The following is a 23,084-nucleotide window of genomic DNA, read 5'->3' on the forward strand; positions in this document are numbered from 1 at the left end:
TGTATGCCCCAGTTCATGGTGTGTGCACGCGCTTATAATGTGTGTGTGTAAAAGTGTGTGTGTGTGTGTGTGTGTGTGTGTGTGTGTGTGTGTGTGTGTGTGCGTGCGTGCGTGCGTGTGAGCGTGTGCACGTGTGTGTGTGTGTGTGTGTGTGTGTGTGTGTGTGTGTGTGTGTGTGTGTGCGTGCGTGTGCGCGTGTGCGCGTGTGTGTGTGTGTGTGTGTGTGTGTGTCATTAAATGGCATGCACTCTGACCTAAGGGTGCTGACCTTTTGGTCTCTTCATTAAGACAGGGGGGGGGGGTTAAAGAAGCACAGTTACTTTCAAAAAATACTTTTTTTATTAAACAATTTAACAAGTAGGCAAGTAGTTACCATAAATACAAAAGCAGATAATAAATTAAATAACGTGTTTGCCGCCAAGGCTTCAGCCTCTGGAGGCCATCTGTTATGAGCGGGGGTCTTGGCTTCTCCTGAGACATTAGCCCCATTGGGACAGGGCAGCTGAACTAAACCCCACAGCACCAGCTGTGAGGAATTAGGCTGCGAATAAATAATGGGGAAATGGGGACAGCGTTGGCAGTTTCACTGCTTTCCAAACGACAAAAAAAACATGTTTGGTACACATGGAGGGAGACTTCTTCTGCAACATCAAGATGTTGACAAGAGGTGAATCTGGTATCATGTTCAAGGCTCAAAGAAGCTCTCGTTTTGCATCCTAAGAGGTATTGTAACTTGGCACATTGCAGTTGATCCATCCGTTTCCTCTGTACATCCTACAAGGTCTCTTCAGTTGAGAGCCTGCGCCAGGATTTCATCTCCCTTTTTTGAAACAAACAGAACAATTATTAGTCCACATAATAATAATTATTCTCACATTCAATAGAAATAAAATGTGCCACATGAATGAATCTGCCTAGGTTAGAAAATACTTTTTAAATCACTTCAAAGATTTCACCCTGAAAACATGCGGTGTAATAAACAAGGTGTGTTCAGGTGAAGAAATCTCATTATGAAACGTCAAGAAAACAACGGTGACACAATGAGTCACTCGCCACAGCGTCCAGACTTACACATTGCAGCCAGGCAGCACCCTCTCTTGCTGTTTTGTCAGGCTGAACTTCCTGAAGAAGGCTGGAAATTTGAGCTTTGTTCTGGAGTGGTTGACAGAAGGGCTGAAAAGTGAAGAGAGTTGTTATTATTGTGAATTCCTCTGCAAAGTGTGCTATCTAATGTCGACTTCTGTGCATATTTGCTTGGGAATTTGGTTGTTTAATTCTTATTGGATGCAAGCATTGCGTATGTGTGTGCGTGTGTGTGCATGTGTGCGTGCCAAGCTGAACTAACCATTCTGCTTGAGGGGAAGGCTGTCCATTAGCCTCTGTGCTTGCCTCCTCTTCTTCAACCTCGCGTTGCAGTTCTTCCTCCTCCTCCTCTACCTCCTCGTTCTCTGGTATCTGATCCCATAGCCTGCTGTTCACCCACAGAGCTTCTTGCAGGCTGAGGCCGCGACCTACACAGGTCACCCGTCGACAGAGAGGGCAGCTCACCGTGAGCAGGCCGCTCTTAGCCTGGGAGATGACCTCCAGGCACGGTGCACAGAAGGTGTGTCTACAGTGCAGCACCCTGGGGACACGGTCCTGCCGCGAGTAGGGCTGATAGCATACGCTACACTCCCTGTCCTCACACAGCACCATGGTCAGTCTGACACCCTGGGGGGGGGGTGATGTACGCTAATGGATACCAGGTGTTGCGAGGATCAATACGACCCTTTGGAACCCTGTTGCCGATGGTGATGTCACTGATCACTGGCTCTGTGGAATAAAAAGTTGTTTTAGAATGGTCATTAGAGGCAGTATATGGTCATACAGCAATAGCACTTTTACACGGAGAATGTTTATTTGTGTGAGGGGAGAAAAATACAAACCGAAACTGAAAGAGTTTGATTTGGGTTTATTTTACTGTTATTTTTTTGGCACATGCCGATTATTCTTGCAAAAACGTTTTAATCTTTGTTGTTATTCAAATTGGAATTTCATACCAATAACCTGATGCTCCTCCCACTATACATAAATAGACAGATATACCGCTTGAATGTTTACAGTGTAACACCTACAGGTCAAAGTTCAGAAACTTGAAAGTGAATCAGAATAAGGATAACCTATACATTCAGTTTGGTCTCCTGCTAAACACCACATCAATGTGAACAAGTCTCAAGTAATCCCAAAACCACACATCTTACTTACAGTTTAGACACCGGCTGCAGGTGTAGACTTGATGTTTGTTGAGGTCTGTGTTTCAGGTTAGTCCAGGGAAGAACACTGCAGAGGAAGAGAAGGAGGAACAAGAGGCAGCTATGCTGCTACTCTCTCTCTCTCTCCAGGTCGTCTTCAGAGCTGTCGTACTCAGAGCTGCTGCAAGCCGCTGGTTAAAAGCGCTTGCGGTGTTGTGAGGGGCGGGACGAGGCTGTGTGCCTCTTCCCACAGGGCCATGCCCAACAGCTGTGGGAGCAGAGACAGCCGGGATGGGCTGTGACACACAGTGGAGGAGCACAAAGGCAGGGGGATCATGGGCTTCTCTGAGCTCCCTGGCTGGTTGGCTGTGAGCTGACTCTCTTTGTTTTGTGTTTGACAGAGGGCAGGTGGAGGGAGGGTGGGTGGGTGGGTGGGTGAGTGAGGGAGGGGTGTTTGGGGGATATGACGTAAAAGGTGATATCAAACATTCAAAGAGTGACAGTATGGCTCATTTGGAAATCAAATGAAATGCGCTCTGACTCTTGTCGTGCACAGATGTGATCTAGATTTGAGCTAACCTAATCTTCACTGGTGAATTAAACCAGAGAAGAGGCATTGTGGTGTAAGTAGATGTGACACATATGGCCATACTTGATTATTTATAGTATTAAAACATGAATAACCTGTGTATAAAACATATAGTACACAGATACACCAGGGGTATTCAACATGGGGTCCTCAGCGTTACCACAGGGGGGGGGGCACCAAAAGTTTGTGTGATTGTAACTTTTGTTTACATTCATCAAGAGGATATGCGTGTGACGTCATCATCAAACCCGAAAGTTATGCAGGAATGCCTACTGAGTGTCAAAAAAAATACTTTCTGGCCTTGACAGCCCATGCATCCAAACAGAAAAGTCATATCTGATTGCATTAAACAACATTAAACAATGTTAAACTCACTTTGCATGTTGCTTTGCCACTCGCTTTGCCACTCGATGTGCCATTCACTTTAAGCATATGCATATCCTCTATAGAACCCTAGCATTCCTAGGTCTGGCTCACAACACGTTGCGCTGCACACGTTGTGAGCTTGTAGATCGTCAGTCATCTCCATATTTGGGCAACACAGCACCCATTGACTTATTGGTACAGTGATGTCCCGTTCCTTATCAATCATCCGCCATGATGTTTCCGGGTCAACTCACTGCATAGAAACATTGGGAAAAGCCAGGTCTGTGCTCCTTTCTTGGATATTTTGTGGTTATGTGGATTTATATGCCTTTTTTATGTCAGACAACTACATTTGCAAACTTAAGCCAAGTGTGTCAGCAGACTATAAGCAAAAATTTACACTTTGTGGACGTAAGAATGTCCATAAAGACCACCTGCTGATGTCTGGACTAATAACCCTCAAGTGCAAGCATGGCCATCAGTTGAGTTCGAGAACATTTGCGTTAATGCGTTTACCTGATAAGAGTCCTGGTAGTAGGCTACTTTGTTTCATTGTTTTCTGATGCGCTGGTGTTGATTACCAACAGCCGTTGATATGTTGATACATATTATAAATACTTGCACCTGTTTTATTGCAAACTATCCCAAAACAACTGACCATTTCCCCCACATTATTTTATTTAGGCCTACTTATTTTTGTCTTAAAATGTCCATACTAGCAGATGATAACTTGTGTGAAAACCATGTCCCTCTTTAGGGCATATGATTATTGTCAGAATCTTTGGAATGTTTTATTTGGCGGTCCCGCTCTCATTTTTCACAAGATCGGTGGTGGTTGTTGCAATTAGCTGCACTACAAATACTTGATAAACCCATCAAATGTAACTGTCAGACTTTCACCGTTTGAATTTCATTAGGGAACGTACACACTGACAGTGTTCCTTAATGCAATTCAAACAGTGCTGTTTGACCCGGTGAAGGAATGGCGGATTCGGTAAATCCCCGAAATGTGCGTCTCAAAGAATAGGCCTATACATAAATTCATAATGATTGGAACAAAATACAGATGTTTGCGGAGACAAAAATCGGGCTCGTCCGGGATTTGAACCCGGGACCTCTCGCACCCAAAGCGAGAATCATACCCCTAGACCAACGAGCCACATGCTGATGTAGCTTCCAATGCTAGTATTTAGCAATGTAGAACGCCAACGGTCGGGCTATTGAGAGATTTTGAGAGAAGTAAATACAAAAAACGACTAAATTATTATCGTTATCGCGTCAGGAAAAAGTTATTTTCTCGTCAAAACGAGTTGGGTATTTTGTTTTTACGACAAAACAAAATGTGTCTCGTGTCTTGACGTGATACCACCAGCATAACGTCGTGAACACAGTTATTTGTCGTCCGTCCGCTCCGCACTGGACAGGACAACTGTATTTAGTAAACGTGTGGTCGCTATTCCTCCAAGCGGATTCATTTTATTGTGTTGATCACCACCAAAAAATGGGCTCGTCCGGGATTTGAACCCGGGACCTCTCGCACCCGAAGCGAGAATCATACCCCTAGACCAACGAGCCACGTGTACTCTTCCACCGCGGAGTGGATAATAAACATGATAACGTTGTTCGGTTTAAAGGTAGTTTTACATGAATTCTTCATTAAAATCATCTTCTAACTATCCTGCTTTGTGGGAGGAACAAACACCCTTTCATCTACGTTAATGACGTTAGCCATGGCACATTGAGCTGCATGCCATTGACATAGCCAAAGCGATCTTAAGGGCTTAACTAGCCTACCGCTGCTGCAGTGAATACCTCCGGTTACATTCCGTTTGCATTACTGCCCGCTGTTGCAACTCAGTGGATGCAACCGAAAACAAGACTAAACATGCATTTGTATGTAACCATTAACAGGTACATCAACATAGCTGTCTGTGTAAAGAACTCTGCGAACATAAGTTGATCTCGGCTTTCAAATGTAACTGTGCTATATCTTTGGATGTCGTATATTTTTACTTGTTGCGTTAAATTAACACACATGAGCTGAGAATGAAAAATTTACTTCCGGTAATGGGCTTCAAAGTAAGGCTACATGTCACCTGGAGTGAGTATTATCATACATAGTTAAAAACAAGACCAGGAGACCTGGGGTCTATTCCACGAAACCTGGATTAGGGATAAACCGGGTTTAATCGGCTATCCTGGCTTAAATTAATCAGGAATCGGTTTCACGAAAGCTGAGTTAGCTCGGCAGATTAACTTAGCCAGTAAACCTGGATATGTTTATCCATGATCCTGTTTCACAAAAGAAAATTGAAGCAATCCTGCCTTAGTTACCATGGCAATTTAGCTGTGAAGTTAGCCTGGTCCGGACCAGGCTAACAGCCAAGCTTTATTAATCCAGTGCCTTGTTCTTCAAGTTTTGTGAAATAGCTGTTAGTCCAATGACTCCAATCATAAACCAATGAGTTTTTCCACACTTATTCAATTCTTATGCGAAAATCGAAGATCTACAAGCCCGAAATGTTTTTGTCTTATGGCGGCCGGGGGTCCCCGGCCCCCCATGGACCCCCGCCCCGTGGACCCCCGGCCCCCTGTGTACCTCCGGACCCCCGTGGACCCCCGCCCCCGTGGACCCCCGTATACCCCGGACCTCTGTTGGGGGTCAACGGGGGTCCGGGAGTACACGGGGGGCCGGGTACTCCCGGACCCCCGTTGACCCCCGGCCCCCCGTTGACCCCCGTGGACCGGGGACCCCCGGCCGCCAAAAGGCAAGCTTTTCACTTAGATCTTCGATTTTAGAAATTAGAAATTAGAAAATTATTCTAAGTGTGTAATTATAATTCCAACATTCACTTAAACTCCTTATGTTTAAGCCTAACTGAATTATATATTTATGGATTTGTATATAAATTGCATATTTTTGGACAACTTGTGCATTTAATTTGTCTGCAATACTTTGCCACGCTTTCTCCCTGGATCTATATTTATTGCGGCTGTGTTTCCTCTCTTGCTTATTATAGATTTTACTTCCTTGTATGATTTCATGAGCTGCTGCAGTGCTGCTGTTCAGCCACAGAGAAGAACGCCGCTCTGGTTTTGGGCTCCATGATTGGTCAAGTTCAAGGATTCTGCTATCGACTTTCATGGTCTTTAATAGGAATATGTGAACTCACATTCAGCCTGGTTTAACGATCCTGGCTCGACAAACCTCTCCTTCTCAGCCCGGCTTGGCGTTCGTGGAACTGAATAAACCAGGCTGAACAGCGCAGGCTTGTCAAACCTGGATTTGCCTTTCAAACCGGGATAATTTAATTCCGCTTTCGTGGAATAGACCCCTGGTTCTGCCAGACCCAGAATAAGTACTTTATAAGATCAGAGCACTACGTCACCGGACTTCACATGACGTGTCAGCCTGTGTCTATGCCCATCTATGGACGAAAGGGGGACAGACTTTTTTGGCTGGGGCCGGAGGACAAAGTGACCATGCCCATGTATGGACGAAACAGGTACAAAGCCTCATGTAAGCCCGACCCCTTGGGTCTGGCAATAATAGAGAGGGCACCGGAAATCCTCTCCCATCCACTTGCATTGAGGTGCTCAATGCAATACTTGCATTGAGCACCTCAATGCAAGTTTAACCCAATAGTATTATGGGTTAAACCAGAGCCATTCAAGGAGAGTTGTGTCATCTCTGTTAACTTCTTTTCAAGGTCTTTTTATTTGTTTTATTTGTTTGCCAGGGGGCAAGCATGATGCACATACATTTTTATATTGTATCACAGAAAGACTGAGACAGTGTACATATACTGCATTCCCCTATCCCACCCTCCCCCCACCCCCACCCCACCCTCAATCCCCAGGACAGTTGTAGGCACAGTTGTAAGAGAAAAAATTGAAATAAAAGGAAAAAACAGAGGCACGAAAATTAATCAGAGCAGATAAAAAAAAGGCAGATATAAGAAATAAAAATAAAAATAGAAAAAATAAACATTTTGGGTTTGCTGTGTGCTGCAGTCGCAGCAGGCATACGCCACACTATGCAACCTGAGTGTTGTGGTAAAAAGTCATAAACGGATCCCAGGTCTTATGGAATTTTTTCTCGGAGCCGGCTATTGAGAATCGCAACATCTCCAATTTAAGGCAAGACATTATATCACGAAGCCATTGAATGAGCACGGGCGGGGCAGTATCCTTCCATCGGAGCAGAACAGCGCGTCTGGCAAGCAACAGGGCGAAGTCTACCATGCGGCACTCTGTGTGTGTTAATGTGAGATCTTTCCCTCCCGCAGTGCCAAACAGCGCAACTAAGGGGTCTGGGTCTAGAGTTCGATGTAGAATAGTAGATAGGGTATTAAAGACATCTTCCCAGAACGGTTGTAATTGCGCACACATCCAGTATTGGTGGATGAGAGTTGCGTCAGTATTGTTGCACTTGTCACAGGTGGGGGTTATGTCAGGGTATATACTTGCAAGTTTGGCCTTAGACATGTGAGCTCTGTGAACTATTTTAAACTGAATTAAACAGTGCCTTGCACATAGTGAGGACTTATGTATGGAAGAGAGAATAGAGTCCCAATTTTCCGCGGACAACGTGGTCCCCAAATCATGTTCCCAGTCAGCTATTATCTTGGCCATGGGCGCAGGCCTCAAATTGGAGATTATATATATATATAGTGTTGATATAGCGGCTTTGGCCATCGGGTCAGAGAGAAGAAATTGGTCGATAGGATTAGTATTTTCGAGGAAGCCAGGTACCACAGAGCGCACGTAATGTCTGGCCTGCAAATATCTATAGAAATGTGACCTTGGTAGGTCGTACTTTCTTGAGAGTTGGTCAAAGGAGGCAAAATGCCCATCTACAAATAGATCTTTAAACCATTTAATACCCTTCCCTTGCCAGTTGATAAATGTCAAATCTTGCAACGATGGGACAAAGAGATGGTTCGAGGCAACAGGACTCACCAAGGAGAGGTCTCTATAATTATAGGTTCTTCTGAACTGGGCCCACACTCTCAGCGTATGACGCACAACCGGGTTGACTATAGAGTCAGGTATCGGACGGTCAGGCGGTGCACCGAGGAGAGCCGGAAGCGACAGATCCCTACGCGATTCTAGCTCCAGAGATGTCCACTCTGGGCAGTTAGGCTGAAAATAGAAATGATTCCAGAAGGCAAGACAGCGAACATTGGCAGCCCAATAGTAATGGCGAAAATCGGGGAGCCCCATACCTCCGTCCCTCCTTGCCCTTTTCAGCAATATCCTACTCACTCACGGTCTCTTATTCTGCCAGATATATGATGAAATAGTGGAGTCTAGAGATGTAAAAAATGACTTTGGAATGAACACTGGAATACACTGAAAGAGATAAGTAAATTTAGGAAGAATGCTCATTTTGATTGAGTTTATGCGACCGGCGAGGGACATCGTAAGAGGCGACCACTGCTGCAATGACACTTTAACTTGATTTGCTAAGGACACATAGTTTTTTGGAAACAGGTCTTTAAACTTACGCGTGACTGTTACTCCTCTCTGTTAACTTCATCGGGCCAGGCCTTCTACATAGCCTTCTTTTGGCGAATAGTGACAAAGCCCTAGACCGGAAGTTTACAGAATGCACTGGAATCTATGAGCGTTCGTAACTATTTCCAGTTTACATGATGAACCAGAGAGAGAGAGAGAGAGAGAGAGAGAGAGAGAGAGAGAGTGTGTGTGGCATCAGAATATCTCAAGATCCGCCCGACCTATCCACTCGGCATGTGTATCGCAGAGGACCAGAAGGACTGATGAGAGGGAAGTCGGTCGGATTGGCAGCTCCCCAAAGAATACAGGTAAATCCGCAAATCACCATGTATGAGTATGATGTCATCCATATGACATAGTACTGTCACAGACGGCCTGGACTCCATATTTGGGCATGCATGCCTGACACTAACCATTGGCATAATTGGTACACCTACATGACAGACAAATAGAGCCCATACATGGGCTTAAAGTGACAAAGACAGATAGACAGACCCGTACAACGGGTATTGGATAACCGGATGGGCATTCCCAACTTGCATCGTTCCCGACTTACATCATTCCCAATTAGGCTGGTGTGAGCTAGTCTATCTATATAGATGCACAACATCTCTGTCTGTCTGTCTGTCTGTGAGTGTGTCCCACATATCTTGAGAACCGTCTGACCAAGTGACTTCAAATTTGGCGTGTGTATCACAGAGGAGCCAAGGGAGAGGCCAAGTGGGAAGTCTATATGGGTAAACCCTGCCGGTCAGTCAACAAACCTCTACAGCAGTGGTTCTCAAACATTTTTATGTCAAGGACCCCCAAATTGACACATAATAACAAAAGATATACCAGGGACCCCCATGAGAAGACTTTTACAACTATTGTATAACAGTGATTCTCAACCATTTTAATACCAAGGACCCCCAGTTTGATATGCATTAGGCCACAGACCCCCATTTGATACCATTTTGATATCTAGGTCCCCCAATCTATTCTATACTGTATCATCAGTGTTAATTTAACTCTTGAGTGTTAATTTAACTTACACACCGGGGCGAATTCTTCATGCGAATAAATACGTTTTTTTTTTTAAATAAAGTCAATGCAAGCCTCCACATCAGTTTCGCGAAGCGAAAAAGCGTCTTTTAATTATTCGGAACGAGTCCGAATTTTGCGTATATTCGCATATTCGCCGGTGTGTAAGGACCTTTAGAGTAAAACTTTGGTTCCATACAAACGGAACCAAATGGACCATACAAATGGAACCAAATGGACCCTAGCGGATCCATTCGGTTCCATTTGTATGCTCTCAGAGTTACAGACACATACATAAGGGTCCATTTGGTTTCTAACCATCAATCATTTGGCTTGGGACCCCCTGGAACCCCCTCAAGGACCCCTGGGTATCTCCGGACCCCACTTTGAGAACCACTGCTCTACAGTATATCTAACTGTTTGTCTGTATCCCTTTTATGGCAATATATGGAGATTCCTGATGTCATCAATATGACGTTGTAGTGTCATCATAGACTGGCCTCTGGATCCAGGTTTTACGATAATGGGCACGACTGAGTACTCTGACAGACAGATACAGAGAATTGCATACCCCAACGGGTATCACCCTAGATCGCTTTTGTATCTTTGGTTCACTTGTTTTATTTTCATTTTTAAACTTTTGTTAAAAGTTACATAAGTTATTAGGCCAAAAATACTTTGAACACAAGCCAAGTTGTGTTTTCTTTTAGTATCTATTATTACTAAAACTCAAAGTGGATTTTATTTTGAAGTCCTCTACCGGTAGTGGTATCATTTGTTTAGAGGCTCACTTGACACATGCTTGACACTTGTGCGTTCCCTCAAGCTAGACGGGGGAGCCCAGCATCCATAGAATTAGAATAGGTAGGAAAATAACTAAATGACTCTTAGCTGGTACACTTAAATTACTGTAAAAAAAAACTGACTGAGCTTTAGTGTGACGGCCAAGACAAAACTTCACAGAACCAGTCCATAATAAGAATCTAAATCTACAAAGTAACATAGTGACTTAAGTTTTCAAATAATTGTAGTGAAGTAAAAGTATAATATTTGCGATGTATGGAGTAGAAGTAAAAGTATAGAAAATTTGAAATACATTTGAAAGTACCTCAAAATTGTACTTAAGTATAGTACTTGAGTACATGCACTTATATTTACTTTCCACCACCGCACATACATCAGAGTGATACATTCTACTCATTCTACTTCTATGATGGGGTTAACCCGTGGATACATATAAACACAAACTAAGTTAGAGAGGTAAATAGAATTAGAAATGCAAAGTAGTTACGAAAGAAATATCCCTTTTTACGATGAGGCTAACTAACCCTTAAAAGTAATTTCGGACTGAAACCCCAAGTAACTGAGTTGGAAAATAGTGCAAGTTGTTCAGTTGTTGATAGTTGCACTGCAGTAGAGGTCGTCAGGTTAGCTTGTTGGCTAACGTTAGCGAACTTGACCAAACAAAACTCTCATGTGAACGGCTGAATAACATCGTTTGACTGTAACTCCAATCTTTAGATGGAGGATTCATTGGGATTTCTGCAAAACCACGACTTAAGGTAACTCAAGATAAAAGTGATCAGTCACCTGTTGGACTACAAAGTAATGCGAGTAGTGAAAGTAGCCTACATATTGCAATGACAGTTGAGCCGTTATTGTTATCAGTGTTGCTATGTCACCATATCACCTCGTCTGGTGTGGTTCTGTTTACTTAGCACTGAAGTTATCCAGCAACCCAGGTTTAACTTGTCCTCCTCCTCATCATCTGCATGTCTGTCCCTCCCCATCAGCTCTGTGCTGGCATCATGCGAGCCAGAGCTACAAGAACTGATGAGGCAGGTTAACATCATGGTCAACACCAAGAAGACTGAGTGGGAGAAGGACATTCAGGCTTTGGAGACACAGCTGCATAGTGGAGAAGAGGAGCTGCTGTCAGCCAAGAACCTAGTTGAGCAGAAGAACCTAGAGGTGATCCACACAGTAACATTATCTTCAGATGTAACTCTGTTACAAATGGAATAGGTTTCTATAATGGTGTTCTGACAGCTGATGATTATAAAATGAATAATATCCTTTTTGATATATTTATTATGAGATTCACTATTAACCACTTAAACCCCAGCATCGGTATTGTGGGGAAAGCATTCGCTGAAAATAGCAGATCGACAAGCTCATAATGCGACGCGCTGCGTTGCATTGTGAGCTTGTCGATCGGCTATTTTCAGCAAAAGTTTTCCCCACAATAACAGAAAAAGATAAAATACACTAGTATTGAGACCTGAGGGACTCTGATTAACACCACATGTTCAACAAAGGTGTGCTACACTGTTCATGTTATAGCATATAGTTGAACTCCATCCATACCTAAGATGCCTGAATATATGTGGACGTTATCAAAGTTGTTACTCGTTGGCTTGACAACTTGTTTTGGTCACATGGAGACGGGTTGTTGCTGTCCAAAGGTCAATAAGGTCATGCTTAGTCTCACCCAACCTCACTCAAGGATTATATATGCTTGCATGCTCAATATAAAGTGTATAGAGTATTACACAATCATATTATCAATGACTGTAAGTTGTAAATGTATGATGGGCTTTTAATATCTGATTTCTCACCCCATACCTTTCACCCTGATTCCTGAAAGATGCGTAAAGTCAGAGAGGCTGTATTGTCCCTGTTTGACTTCCAAGGCTATGGCTTTCAGATGCTGAAAGTGGTAGTGGAGAAGAAGTTGATGAAGGTGAACTAGGCTATGCAGCAAGTGGCAGGCCTTTTGCGTTGCAAGTGCATGTGAAGTTTTCACCTCCATGATGATGTGTGGGACTGCAATGAGCGGCGGTCTGGAGATGAGCTAAACCTCTCTAACAGTGAAGCAGACTAATGGAATGGCAGTTTTCCGGATGTGCTCTTATTTTGAATAGATACTCACAATCTATATAAATTCCAATTTTTCAAAAATGTGAATTTAACCAGATTGGAGCATGGTTTGAGTTGTTATTAGTTGCTACTTTTGAATTAAAGCGTTGCCTGCCCTGGAGAGGGAGAGATGGAAGTTGCAGCAGTTCAGGATATTATTTCCAGGATTTATCAAGTCGTGGTAGGGGTTGACACTAACGGCTGCCCGATTGCAAGTAAAAAAAATACTCAGGCAAGTGGAGTTTGCCATCTGGTTGCCCGAACAGACAAGTTTTTGTTTTCAACAACATGGAAAGTTTTATTATTAGTACGTACAGTATTACGGAATAGTCTGTCTACAGAGACTGGAGCTCAGTATGACAGCCTGAAATTGCTATTGAGGGCTTTCATCTGCTCTTCTCTGTTATCCATGACTGATCAAACTAACATGGCGGAATACTCAGAAGCGCCATTGGCCACTCGGCCCAAAACATTGGACCTGAATGACCTGCGACGTGCCAAAGAGAAGAGAGCATCTAAGTGTCAATACCAGCAGCAACTCAATAACCCACACAGAAAAGAGCTTATTGAAGACCCTGCCCTGATGCGTTGGGTCGTGTCCCAACCCCCCCCCCCCCCCCACACACACACACACATACACACACACACTTGCACGATTTTTATATTTTTAGGACATATACTTGCCCGATGGGCAAGTGCTATTGAGACCTCAGTGTCAACCTCTGCCGTTATGTTTTTAGCACAGGTAGGCTAAATGTGCATTTTCTGCATGGCTCTTCTGTTATTACATGTGTGTTTTTCTGGTAGTAGTATTTTTCAGTGATGATTCTATTGATGATACTATTAATAACCACTTTTCTAGAGATTTGGATTGTTTAGTTAATGAAAAACCTTTGACTGGGGTTTTGTAACATTACATGTTGGCAGAATCTCCTTTGTTGGTGTTTGCTTGAAACAGTGACTTTGAGACCTGTTTCACCGTGAAATGTAAGTCAACGAGGAGACAATTTTGGAATATCAATTTCTAATCAATGGAGTTGTATCTATATAATCAATATTTGGAGTTCTATCATGTCAAGGTAACTGCACAACCCAAACCTCTGCAAGTGTTATTTTGCTTTAAGTCCTATTTTATACATGCAATGGTGTTGCGTGGCAAAACTAGCTGAGATTGAGTATCGCTGCTATTTTTGAAGCTTTTTGAAAAATTTAACTTTTAACTGAAAAGTTTAACCTTTTCAAACCTTTTCCCTATAATGATATGCCCAAAATAGGGATGGCAGGTTGTAAGTTGTTAACAATAGCCTCTTCTTGTTTGGTTAACTGACCCCAGGTTGGATCGCTTAAAAAGCAACTACAAGAGGTCCAGACTGGTAGACAAGAGCTGGTTAGCAAGTATGAAGAACAGTTGCAGATTGTCCGCAATGAGGTAAGAGAAATTTGACAGTAATTGCAAAATAAAACAGTCAAACATTAAGCTGATAAAATAATTAGATGCATAAATATGTTTTTCAATAAAACAAAAACTTTTTTGCCAAACACCAGGGCTTTCTCACACCTTGCAGATCCCTTGGTGGAGAATTATTGAAAAAGTATTGCTTTTAAAAGCACCAAATAATTCCCCTTTTATCTTATATTATAACCTAAAATTGGAGACGTGACTCTTAAGAAGCCTCATAATGTATTATTGGATCACTGACCAGGTGAATGTGATTGAACATAGTTATGATAAGGGCCATTGAATTAACGAACCATCTCGTTACTTCACACTGAAATAAGTAGTAATTAAAGGTAAATGTAAAAGAAAATCCTGCATATACAATAAGTTGCACATACCCTTTTTCTGCCCTTTTAGTTAACAAAATTACAGCGAAGTTATCAGAAGCTTCAACGCAAACAACTCAAGGATACCAGTGGAGGAGCAAAGAGTAAAGAGGTGGATTTCGAGTTGAGCCGCTTGACTGATGAGATTGAGGTATAGTACCACTGCTCCAGCCTGTTCTGTTCATCACTTAGTTTCTTGTCGACCCCACGTTGCCTTTTACTGCCATCTACTGTTTATGTGGAGCATAATTCTTCTCAACTCTTCAGGAGTATCACCGGCATTCTGCAGAGTGGGAGCAGCAGAAAGCCCAGTATCAGAAGCAGCTGGCTTTGCTGGAGAACCAAAAGAAGAGCCTGGCAGACCAATTCACTAAAACAAAAGTAATGCAAAAATGTTAACCCTAAATGCCAGTTCACTTCACATAGAATGTCTTACGCTAACACAAACTGGACACAAAGGTGATTTTACATAAGTTCAGCAATAATGATCTTGAGTTTACCTCTGCTTTCTTTGTGTGTCACTTAATGTCCAGTCCCAGGAGGCATCCAGGCAGAATGAGAGGGGGCACGAGGACTGCTGTTTGAGGTTACAGCATGTGCGTGCTCAACTGGAGAGAGCTCAGGACACACTGCACTCCCAGGAGCTGGAACTGGAGCGCCTCCGACACCTTCAGGTGCAGTTGGGACAGATTGAGAGTAGGATCCTACACAGGGAAGCAGAACTAGATCAAGTTGGCAGAACAGAACTTGGGATAGCAATGACTGATGCTGTGACCTTATTTTAGAAAAGAATATAGTTTAGAATTTCAAATATAACCAGCAGTGACTTGTTACCTTGACAGCAATGCCCTGTTCTACAGACTAGTGGGTAAAAATGATAATATTTGTCTTCTCACAGGGGCTTGTAGAGGGGAAGGGAGAACTCCACGCCTCGCTAGACGTCCAGGATGATACATTTATACAAAGCTCCAAAAATCAACGGCAAAAGCTACATAATGAGGTCGCCAGACTTAATCAACTGTTGCAAGCTAAGGAGCAAGTTATTCGGTAGGTGCGTTTTATCACATATTTGTGTGTATGATTTATTATGATTCTTTCCTTTTTGGGGGCGTTTTCTGCCTTTATTGATAGGAACAGTAGACTGACAGGAAATGGAGCGAGAGAGATATGGGGGGGGGGGGGGGGGGTGTGACACGCAGCAAAGGACGTCGGAATCGGGAGTCGAACCCGAGATCCGCTGTCAAGCTGGATTACCAGCCTAGGTGCCCAGACGGTTACGCCAACCGTCCGGCCTATTTGTGTGTGATCCCGTAGTTCATAGTTTATGAATTGATTAGTGAATGAATCACTGATTGGAATGGTGTAAAAGAAAGAAATGTATGAACCATGAAGCCGCTTAACTGCGTATTCAATGAATGTCTGTGTGTGTGTCCAGGTCTCTGGAGGATTGTCTGACAGCCCACGGTTATGCTGGTGTAGGAACACTGAGACAGGATCTAGAGAAGATCTCAACGCAGCTCCACTGTGCCCGTGCTTGTGAGGCGCATCTCAAGGCCGAACTCACTCGGCTCAAAGAGAGGTGAATGCATAACATTGGGTCATCTTAGAATCGTCCCATATAAGAATTGTGCTCCAAAAATAAACAAATTGTCCCGGCGCTATTGTCATGGAGGTGGCTCTGTATCGTTTACGAACACAGTTCTTATATGACGCGATATTAAACATGTCTATGGGGATTCAGAATGGGGGAAAGAAACGTGATCCAGTTATCATGCGTAAATTACGTCAGACTTACAGTAGGTGCTCTATTGGCCAATGTTTAATTGTCTTTATTGCTGTGAGAATTGAAAGTGTGCCCATATTGTCTCAGACTGGAGATGGTCAGCGGCCAGAGAGGAGAGCTCTCCAGGAAAGAAAAAGAGTTGAAACAGATCCAGGAAGAACGTGATCGCTCTGTTGCAGATGTGAAAAGGGTGAGTCATCGGAAATTTACGTAATACTATCACATTGTTTATGTTTTTGGTGAGATGTGTAGAATTTTCACTTTTTAGTAAATGTCTTCCTGAGTAACCTCTGCATCAGTGCAACTTATTCGTCACACAATGGCAAGATTATTTTTCTATTACAGTATTTAATTCAGTTAAATTCAGTTCATTTATGACCCCCTGACCTGATCTGTGTGTATATAACTGAGCCTTATGTGTGTGCAACTCTTAAACCCCCTGTAGCTCAGAGAAGAGCTGCTGCGGGCCAAGGAGACGCACAGTGGAGAAGTGGAGGGAACGAGGAAGGAGGTGTCGAAGATGACCAGCGAGCTGCACCAGCGCGACATCGCCATTGCCACGCTGACCGGCTCCGCCAGCAGTGTGGAGCGGCAGCTCCGCGAAGAGGCAGAGCGTGCGGAGCGCAAGGCATCAGAACTAAAGGTGAACAGAAGATAAAATAAACGGTAGCACTTTGAAACTCTTGGGTTCGATCGTTAGGAATATACCAAATATTTAGGAAACACAAAGTGTCCAGAATGGATGTTTAGCCTCATTAGCTTCATAGCTGGCATAGATTCTCCAAGTGTTTGGAACAAAGAAATCCATTGAGAAATTCCTTCACCAGGTTTAGGTCTGGTAGCTGAGACTGCCGTGACACTAATCACATAACAGTCATCGCTTCTATGTAATTAATGGGGTGCTGTGCTGCAAAAATTCAAATGGTAATAGTTTGAGTAGTTCATACCATTTTAAAGTTTTGAATAACTCATTCAATCAGCATTTGCCTTGTGCTCCAAAGAATTTAGGGAGATTTAACCACTTAAGCCCTGGCCTATATACTGTGTCGTACGACGAATATTGAAAATAGTTTCACGGAAATTGCATGCTGTGTTCATAATTTGAGGCATTTTGTTCAAAACGGAGCACTCCTGCATACTTTGAAAGCCATTTTTAGCCAAGTGTGTGTGTGTGTGTGTGTCCGTCCGTCCGTCCGTCCGTCTGTGAACAGGTTATCTCCGGCACTGTTGGCTTGATCGTAGCGAAACTGTGCACACACACTCCCTGGATGCCAATTCAGAACCTTTGGCCCAATTTTTTCACATGGGCCTGTTATAGCGCCACCAGGAGGCCGCTTTTTGCAAAACACATTTTTTGACAGTACTCCTACAGATTTTGTCCAAACGTCACGCAAATCGGTACAGAGTATCTCTATAGTCATTACACGCAACGGGTCTTTCAGATTTTTCATATTCCATCCTGATTGGCTAAAAATGGCTTCCAAAGTTTGCAGAAGTGCTCTGTTTTGAACAAAATGCCTCAAATCATGAACACAGCTTGCAATTCCCGTGAAATTTTGCACGCACATTCCCACTAGGCCGAGGAAGACATGCCACTTGAACATTTTCAAATCAGCCTCATGGTGGCGCTATAACATGCCGATTACTGTTTTTACCTATAACTGCACGATCTGTGTAAAACTTTGTATGTGCACTCCCTAGAGGTCAGGGAAAAACCTTTGCCCTGCATTTTTCACATCTGCCTTTTATAGCGCCACCAGGAGGCCGACTTATATAAAACATTTTTTTTATATTACTCCTTCACATTTTATCCAAATTTCACGCAAATCGGTAGACATGATCTCTATAGTCATGTGATCAAGACGGGTCTGTTAGATTTTTCATATTCCATACTGATTGGCGAAGATTGACATCTAAAGTCTGCAAGAGTGGCCCGTTTTGAACAAAATGTTGCAAATCATGAACGCAGCGTCCGATTGTGGTGAAACTTCGCATGCACATTTGCACTACGTTGACGAACAAATGCCACCCTTTCAACATTGCCCTATTATAGCGCCACCAGGTGGCCGACTTATATAAAACTCATTTTTTTATATTACTCCTTCAGATTTTATCCAAACATCAGACAAATCTGTACACATGATCTCTATAGTCAACTGATCAAGACGGATCCGTCCGATCCGCCTGATTTTTCACATTCCAGCCTGATTGGCGAATTCCGAACATTGCTGCCCCACACTGTCCTACCTGACCTGGCGGAGACCTGTGCTCCGAGGAGCACTTTTTCTAGTTTGCTCTGGTTTTATAAATGATGAAACGGCTCTTCATCTTTCTTTATCTCTAACTTGCTCAGGTCGCCCAGCTGCAGCTTGAGACCCAGAAGATTGAAAACCAGCATCTGAATGATCTGCTGGAGAGGCTGGAGACTCGATCACCAAAGGTTACAGAGTTGCTTGCATAGAATATTACGAATTCATCCCATCTCTGTCATTTTTCATTTGGCTGCCACTTTTGACCTGATACCTCCCTTTTTGACTCTTTCAATCACTCTGCTCTCCTCCTAGAGGGGTGATTCCAAGCTGGCATCCCTGAGGGAGAGCTACGTGTCGTCACTGAGCAGCCTGGAGCAGGAGAACAGGCATCTGAGACAGGAGCTGGCTGAGGTCCAGGCCCGACTCGAGACCACCACTCAGACCTGGCAGGATAAATATGACAGGGCCATGCATTGTCAGGCCAGGACCAGCCAATCACAGTCTTCACAGTACAGGTATGGTGCATAGTACTCACGCACGCACGCACGCACGCACGCACGCACGCACGCACGCACGCACGCACGCACAAAAACACTTTTAGACTTTCTTTTCTTTTCAAGATCTTTTTATTTGTTTTTTGTACAAGGCCCAGGGGCAAGCATACTGCACATACATTTTTCATATCATCACAGAGAGACAAACAAAATGTACATATACTACATTCCCCTATCCCACCCTCCCCCCACCCTCAATCCCCAGGACAGTTGTAGGCACAATTGTAAGAGAACATTTGAAATAAAAGGAAAAACAAAAAGGCACGAAAATTAATCAGAGCAGATAGAATAGGAAAAAAGCAAATATAAAAAAATAAAAAAAAGCATTTTAGGTTTGCTGTGTGCTGCAGTCGCAACAGGCATACGCCACACTATGCAGCCTGAGTGTTGTGGTAAAAAGACATGAACGGACCCCAGGTCTTATAGATTTTTTTCTCGGAGCCGGCTATTGAGAATCGCAACATCTCCAATTTAAGGCAAGACATTATATCACGAAGCCATTGAATGAGCACGGGCGGGGCAGCATCCTTCCATCGGAGCAGAACACTTTTAGACTTTCAATGAAGCAGTGCGGTCCTGAAGACTAGATCAGCTTTTTGACAAGCTCTTGTCCCTTTCCAGCAGCGACGATGTCACACATTCCAAACACACGAAGGAGATGCAGGCCATGAAAGCGACTCTGCAGGAGACCACCACTCGCTACGAGGAGGACATCCAGCGCCTCCTCAGACAGCTGGAGGCCCTCTCCCGTTCCTCCACGCAGCGGGCCCGTGGCCAGACCCAAAACAACAGATCCAATTCCCCAGCTGCCTCCTCCGCTTCCACTTCCTCTTCTTCTTCCCGCTCGCGCTCCTCGAACACAGGGAAAAGGTCATCCGGGGCTGCAAACGTCGCACCTCCCGTCGCGCCTCCTGCCACACCCGGTGATTCAGAACCTGTGCGCCGGCGCTCCGGTTCTAAGGAGGCTTTGAACCTGCTGGCCACGGAGGACATCACACAGGTACAGATATTGAGCGAGTAATAACTTAAGCAGAAGTTAAAGGGACATTTTTCAGATTTTGAACCCAAATCCCATTGTTCTGATATGAAGAGATATTATAGTGGGGAGAAAGATGCTATGTCTTCTGTGTAGTTCTACCACGAAATGCTGAAGGTACGCCCGTGACGTCATATGCGTAGACGCAAAACTACACATTTGACGTCATCTGGCTTATTATTCTGTGTTTTGCAGGATAAATACACGGAAAACAGAGTATATACAACGTGAGATCTTTTCCTTTAAGGGTTAATAACGAAAACTTGAACGGCACCGTTCTGAACCAAAGTTACATTAAATCTGTATTCAGAGATGTCCTATGTATTCTGCATTCAAAGTTCTCTCATTCTCCCTGGAAAATGATTAGAATGAATAGATCTTGGAAATGTAAAATGTGGCAGACCCTTTGTTCAAAAGCCACTTCAAATTAGCATTAAAAAGCTACTTAAAAAGAATGTCCTTCCTTCCAGACCTTAGATGAAGTTGAATGCAGTTGACCTGGCAAGGACTAGACCTCTTCAAAATTAAAGTGCAGTCATGAATATGTTAAAGCCGCAGCATAACTAATGGCTCATTACAGCACCATTATTAATGTCTTGCAGAGCTGTTTCCTAAAGGTCTGGTCACTCGAACTGAAATGCCTTTAATTTCCAACTTCAGCAATGAAATTGGAATGACATGCACCTTTAACAGAAGACATCCTCATGTTTGACGAGTTCCCCAGTGTTTGCTGTTTAAATTTGTTCATTATACCCATTGGGATGTGTGCGACTGTGCGATTTGCGTAAGCAAGGTTCTGTTGCACTATACTATACCAGGGGTTCCTAAGCTTTTACAGCTCAAAAGAGAAATTTGGTGTCTCCCCAGGTAACCAAACGTACAAAAATACTGTACATTTTGAATGAATCACCTAAGCCCTATTTCAAAAATAGTGAAAATAGCCAATCTACAAGCTCACAATATGCCACGTTGTGAGCTTGTAGATCAGCTGAATATTTCTGAAAATGTTTTGAATTTGTCTTTGACAATATTAGTTTTTTTTTAAAAGTTTATCTTAAGAAAAATGTACTTGTGACATATAAAAACATGTCCACAACCCCAAAAATGGGTCACCACCCTACGTTTGGGAAACACTGCATGACCATACCAATGTGCACTTTAGACACCATGCAGTTGTGTGTTGCCCCTGTTCTCCAGGACCTTTCATCATCTGCCTCGGCTGCCTCTCGCTTCCTGGACGAGGAGAACGGCCAGTATGAGGAACTGCTGCAAAGGATGGACACCCACATCCAGGGCATGAGAGAGGCACACGTGAGGACAGTGTCCAAATACCTACATAGTGGCTCGGGTCCTGGCCCTGAGCAGACATCTCCTGGACACAACGCTCCGTGATTGGATAGAACACATCACTATGTGAAGTAAAGGCACTCTTAGGTAAGATTCACTGTTAAATTGTACATAGTGGCGAGTTGGTGACAAAAGATGGACTGTCTAGCAGACAACACAGGTTGTAAGCTGGACTTACAAGTGTATGGTTCTGCACCCCATGGTATTTAAGAGACTTAGGGCTATGTATGCTTGAAACATAATAATGTCAAACTTTCCAAAACCTGCAATCCAAAAGTCTAGGTCTTCTTTCCACAACGACTGGCCAGGCCAGGGCTTCTGCACCTCTTTTGATATACGAGACTTGCAGCTCCCCTATCTTCTCTCTATCTAACACAGAGTTTGCACAATCATTCATCTCAGATCAGTATGGTAACATAGGGACTTCTGTTTTTCATAAGTGTGCACTCCAGCGACAGCCATCTAGGCGAATCATATAAAATAATGAAGTGATGTTTGTATTGTTTAACGGAATTAGCACAGATTTCGCTGCCTGTCATTTGCATTGCTCCATTTCCTCTCTCCTTAAATTGTATTTATGTCAAATTAAATATGATCTTTTCTGTTTGAGTTGTTTGCAATGAGCAAAGAAATGTGTCATAGCTTGTGATGCTATGAGGATTATAAAAGAAGATATTTTTTTGTGGTTTTGATTGGGGAGAACTAGCAGTATGTCATCGTTACTGTCTGGGATAAACATGCAAAATGGGTGGGTCCTGATAGTTCCCCTGGGTCAGGTCTTTCTGTGTGAATACATTCTTTGCACCGGGCTAGTCATCCAATGTCGTAGCGAGCCAAATACCGATCATCCTCGCCTCGCTGTGTTATGACTTTGAAAATATCATCTCTGGCCTGAGATCCCAGGGAGCAGGGAAGGTGTTGGTGTTGGTGGTGGGCGGCTTGTAGTTATCCTCTTCCTCCTTGCTACCCATCTTCCAACCCCCCCCCCCCCTTCAGGGTACCCTCTGGAGGCTCTCCCACTTGTCTACCAAAGCTTCAATGGAGGAATGTGCGCATCGTGCCAATGCTGTCACGAACCTCCCCCCGCACTCTCGCTCATCATCATGAGAACGCTTATGGAATGTTAATATCAACCATGTGGGACGCTGAACTTCAGAAATGCTGCAAGGGGGAGGGAGGGAGGGTGGTGTGTTATTGATGTCCTAATGCAGCTGACACTGATGGTGTGAGGATGTGAAATAAAGGGAACGTAAGTCCCAATTTGTTAAATTTGTTGTGCGTTTGGTCTTTTCTTGTCTTCTCCAGATGAGGGATTTTTGGAAACGTGTGCAGCGGTTTCTCAATCCAGCGGTTTTCACTCGGGTATTTGGTATTTGGTAACCCTCGTTACCAGCACTGAGGCCCAACAAACAGGACTGTGGAATTTGGCAGGGCAGACATTCCTCTCTCTCTCTCTCTGTGTGGAGTGAGGTGAAAAGGTTTTGATTTGTGGAGATTCCTTCAAGGGGCCTAGAGCGAGGGGGGAATGCGAACGGCTGATTTAGGACAAGGGAACCTTGGATGGCATACAGAGTGCAGACCCAGGCTTTCACTTCATGTTGATTAGCTACCTAATGATCCATTGAAGACATTTGTTCTAG

The 23,084-nt window shown here is 43.7% G+C and overlaps 2 protein-coding genes across 5 annotated transcripts; one reads left to right on the top strand and one right to left on the bottom strand.

Annotated features, from left to right (window-relative positions):
* Positions 1-363: 363 nt before the first annotated feature.
* LOC308087301 (uncharacterized protein) lies at positions 364-2,394 on the bottom strand. Of its 2 annotated transcripts, none has more exons than XM_080431080.1 (4): positions 2,245-2,394; positions 1,346-1,812; positions 1,072-1,173; positions 364-820 (listed from the first exon to the last, which is right to left on the bottom strand). In XM_080431080.1, exons 2-4 carry the CDS (start codon positions 1,693-1,695, stop codon positions 775-777), a joined length of 498 nt encoding a protein of 165 aa, XP_080287206.1. In that variant the 5' UTR covers positions 1,696-1,812; positions 2,245-2,394; the 3' UTR covers positions 364-774. The 2 variants fall into 2 exon arrangements, with proteins under 2 accessions (XP_080287206.1, XP_080287205.1); XM_080431079.1 differs by having other exon boundaries at positions 1,346-1,799; positions 2,229-2,394.
* An 8,582-nt stretch (positions 2,395-10,976) lies between these two features.
* cep63 (centrosomal protein 63) lies at positions 10,977-22,672 on the top strand. 3 transcript variants are annotated; one of them, XM_080430271.1, is made up of 15 exons: positions 10,977-11,291; positions 11,523-11,700; positions 13,982-14,077; positions 14,504-14,623; positions 14,740-14,853; positions 15,006-15,146; positions 15,371-15,519; positions 15,908-16,051; positions 16,343-16,445; positions 16,701-16,898; positions 18,609-18,695; positions 18,820-19,022; positions 19,683-20,061; positions 21,295-21,531; positions 22,441-22,672. In XM_080430271.1, exons 1-14 carry the CDS (start codon positions 11,251-11,253, stop codon positions 21,487-21,489), a joined length of 2,148 nt encoding a protein of 715 aa, XP_080286397.1. In that variant the 5' UTR covers positions 10,977-11,250; the 3' UTR covers positions 21,490-21,531; positions 22,441-22,672. The 3 variants fall into 3 exon arrangements, with proteins under 3 accessions (XP_080286397.1, XP_080286396.1, XP_080286398.1); XM_080430270.1 differs by having other exon boundaries at positions 21,295-22,672; XM_080430272.1 differs by having other exon boundaries at positions 19,686-20,061; positions 21,295-22,672.
* Positions 22,673-23,084: the final 412 nt, after the last annotated feature.

This window comes from Gymnoscopelus braueri, assembly GCF_963280865.1.
Source record: "Gymnoscopelus braueri genome assembly, chromosome: 6".
Classification (NCBI taxonomy): domain Eukaryota; kingdom Metazoa; phylum Chordata; class Actinopteri; order Myctophiformes; family Myctophidae; genus Gymnoscopelus; species Gymnoscopelus braueri.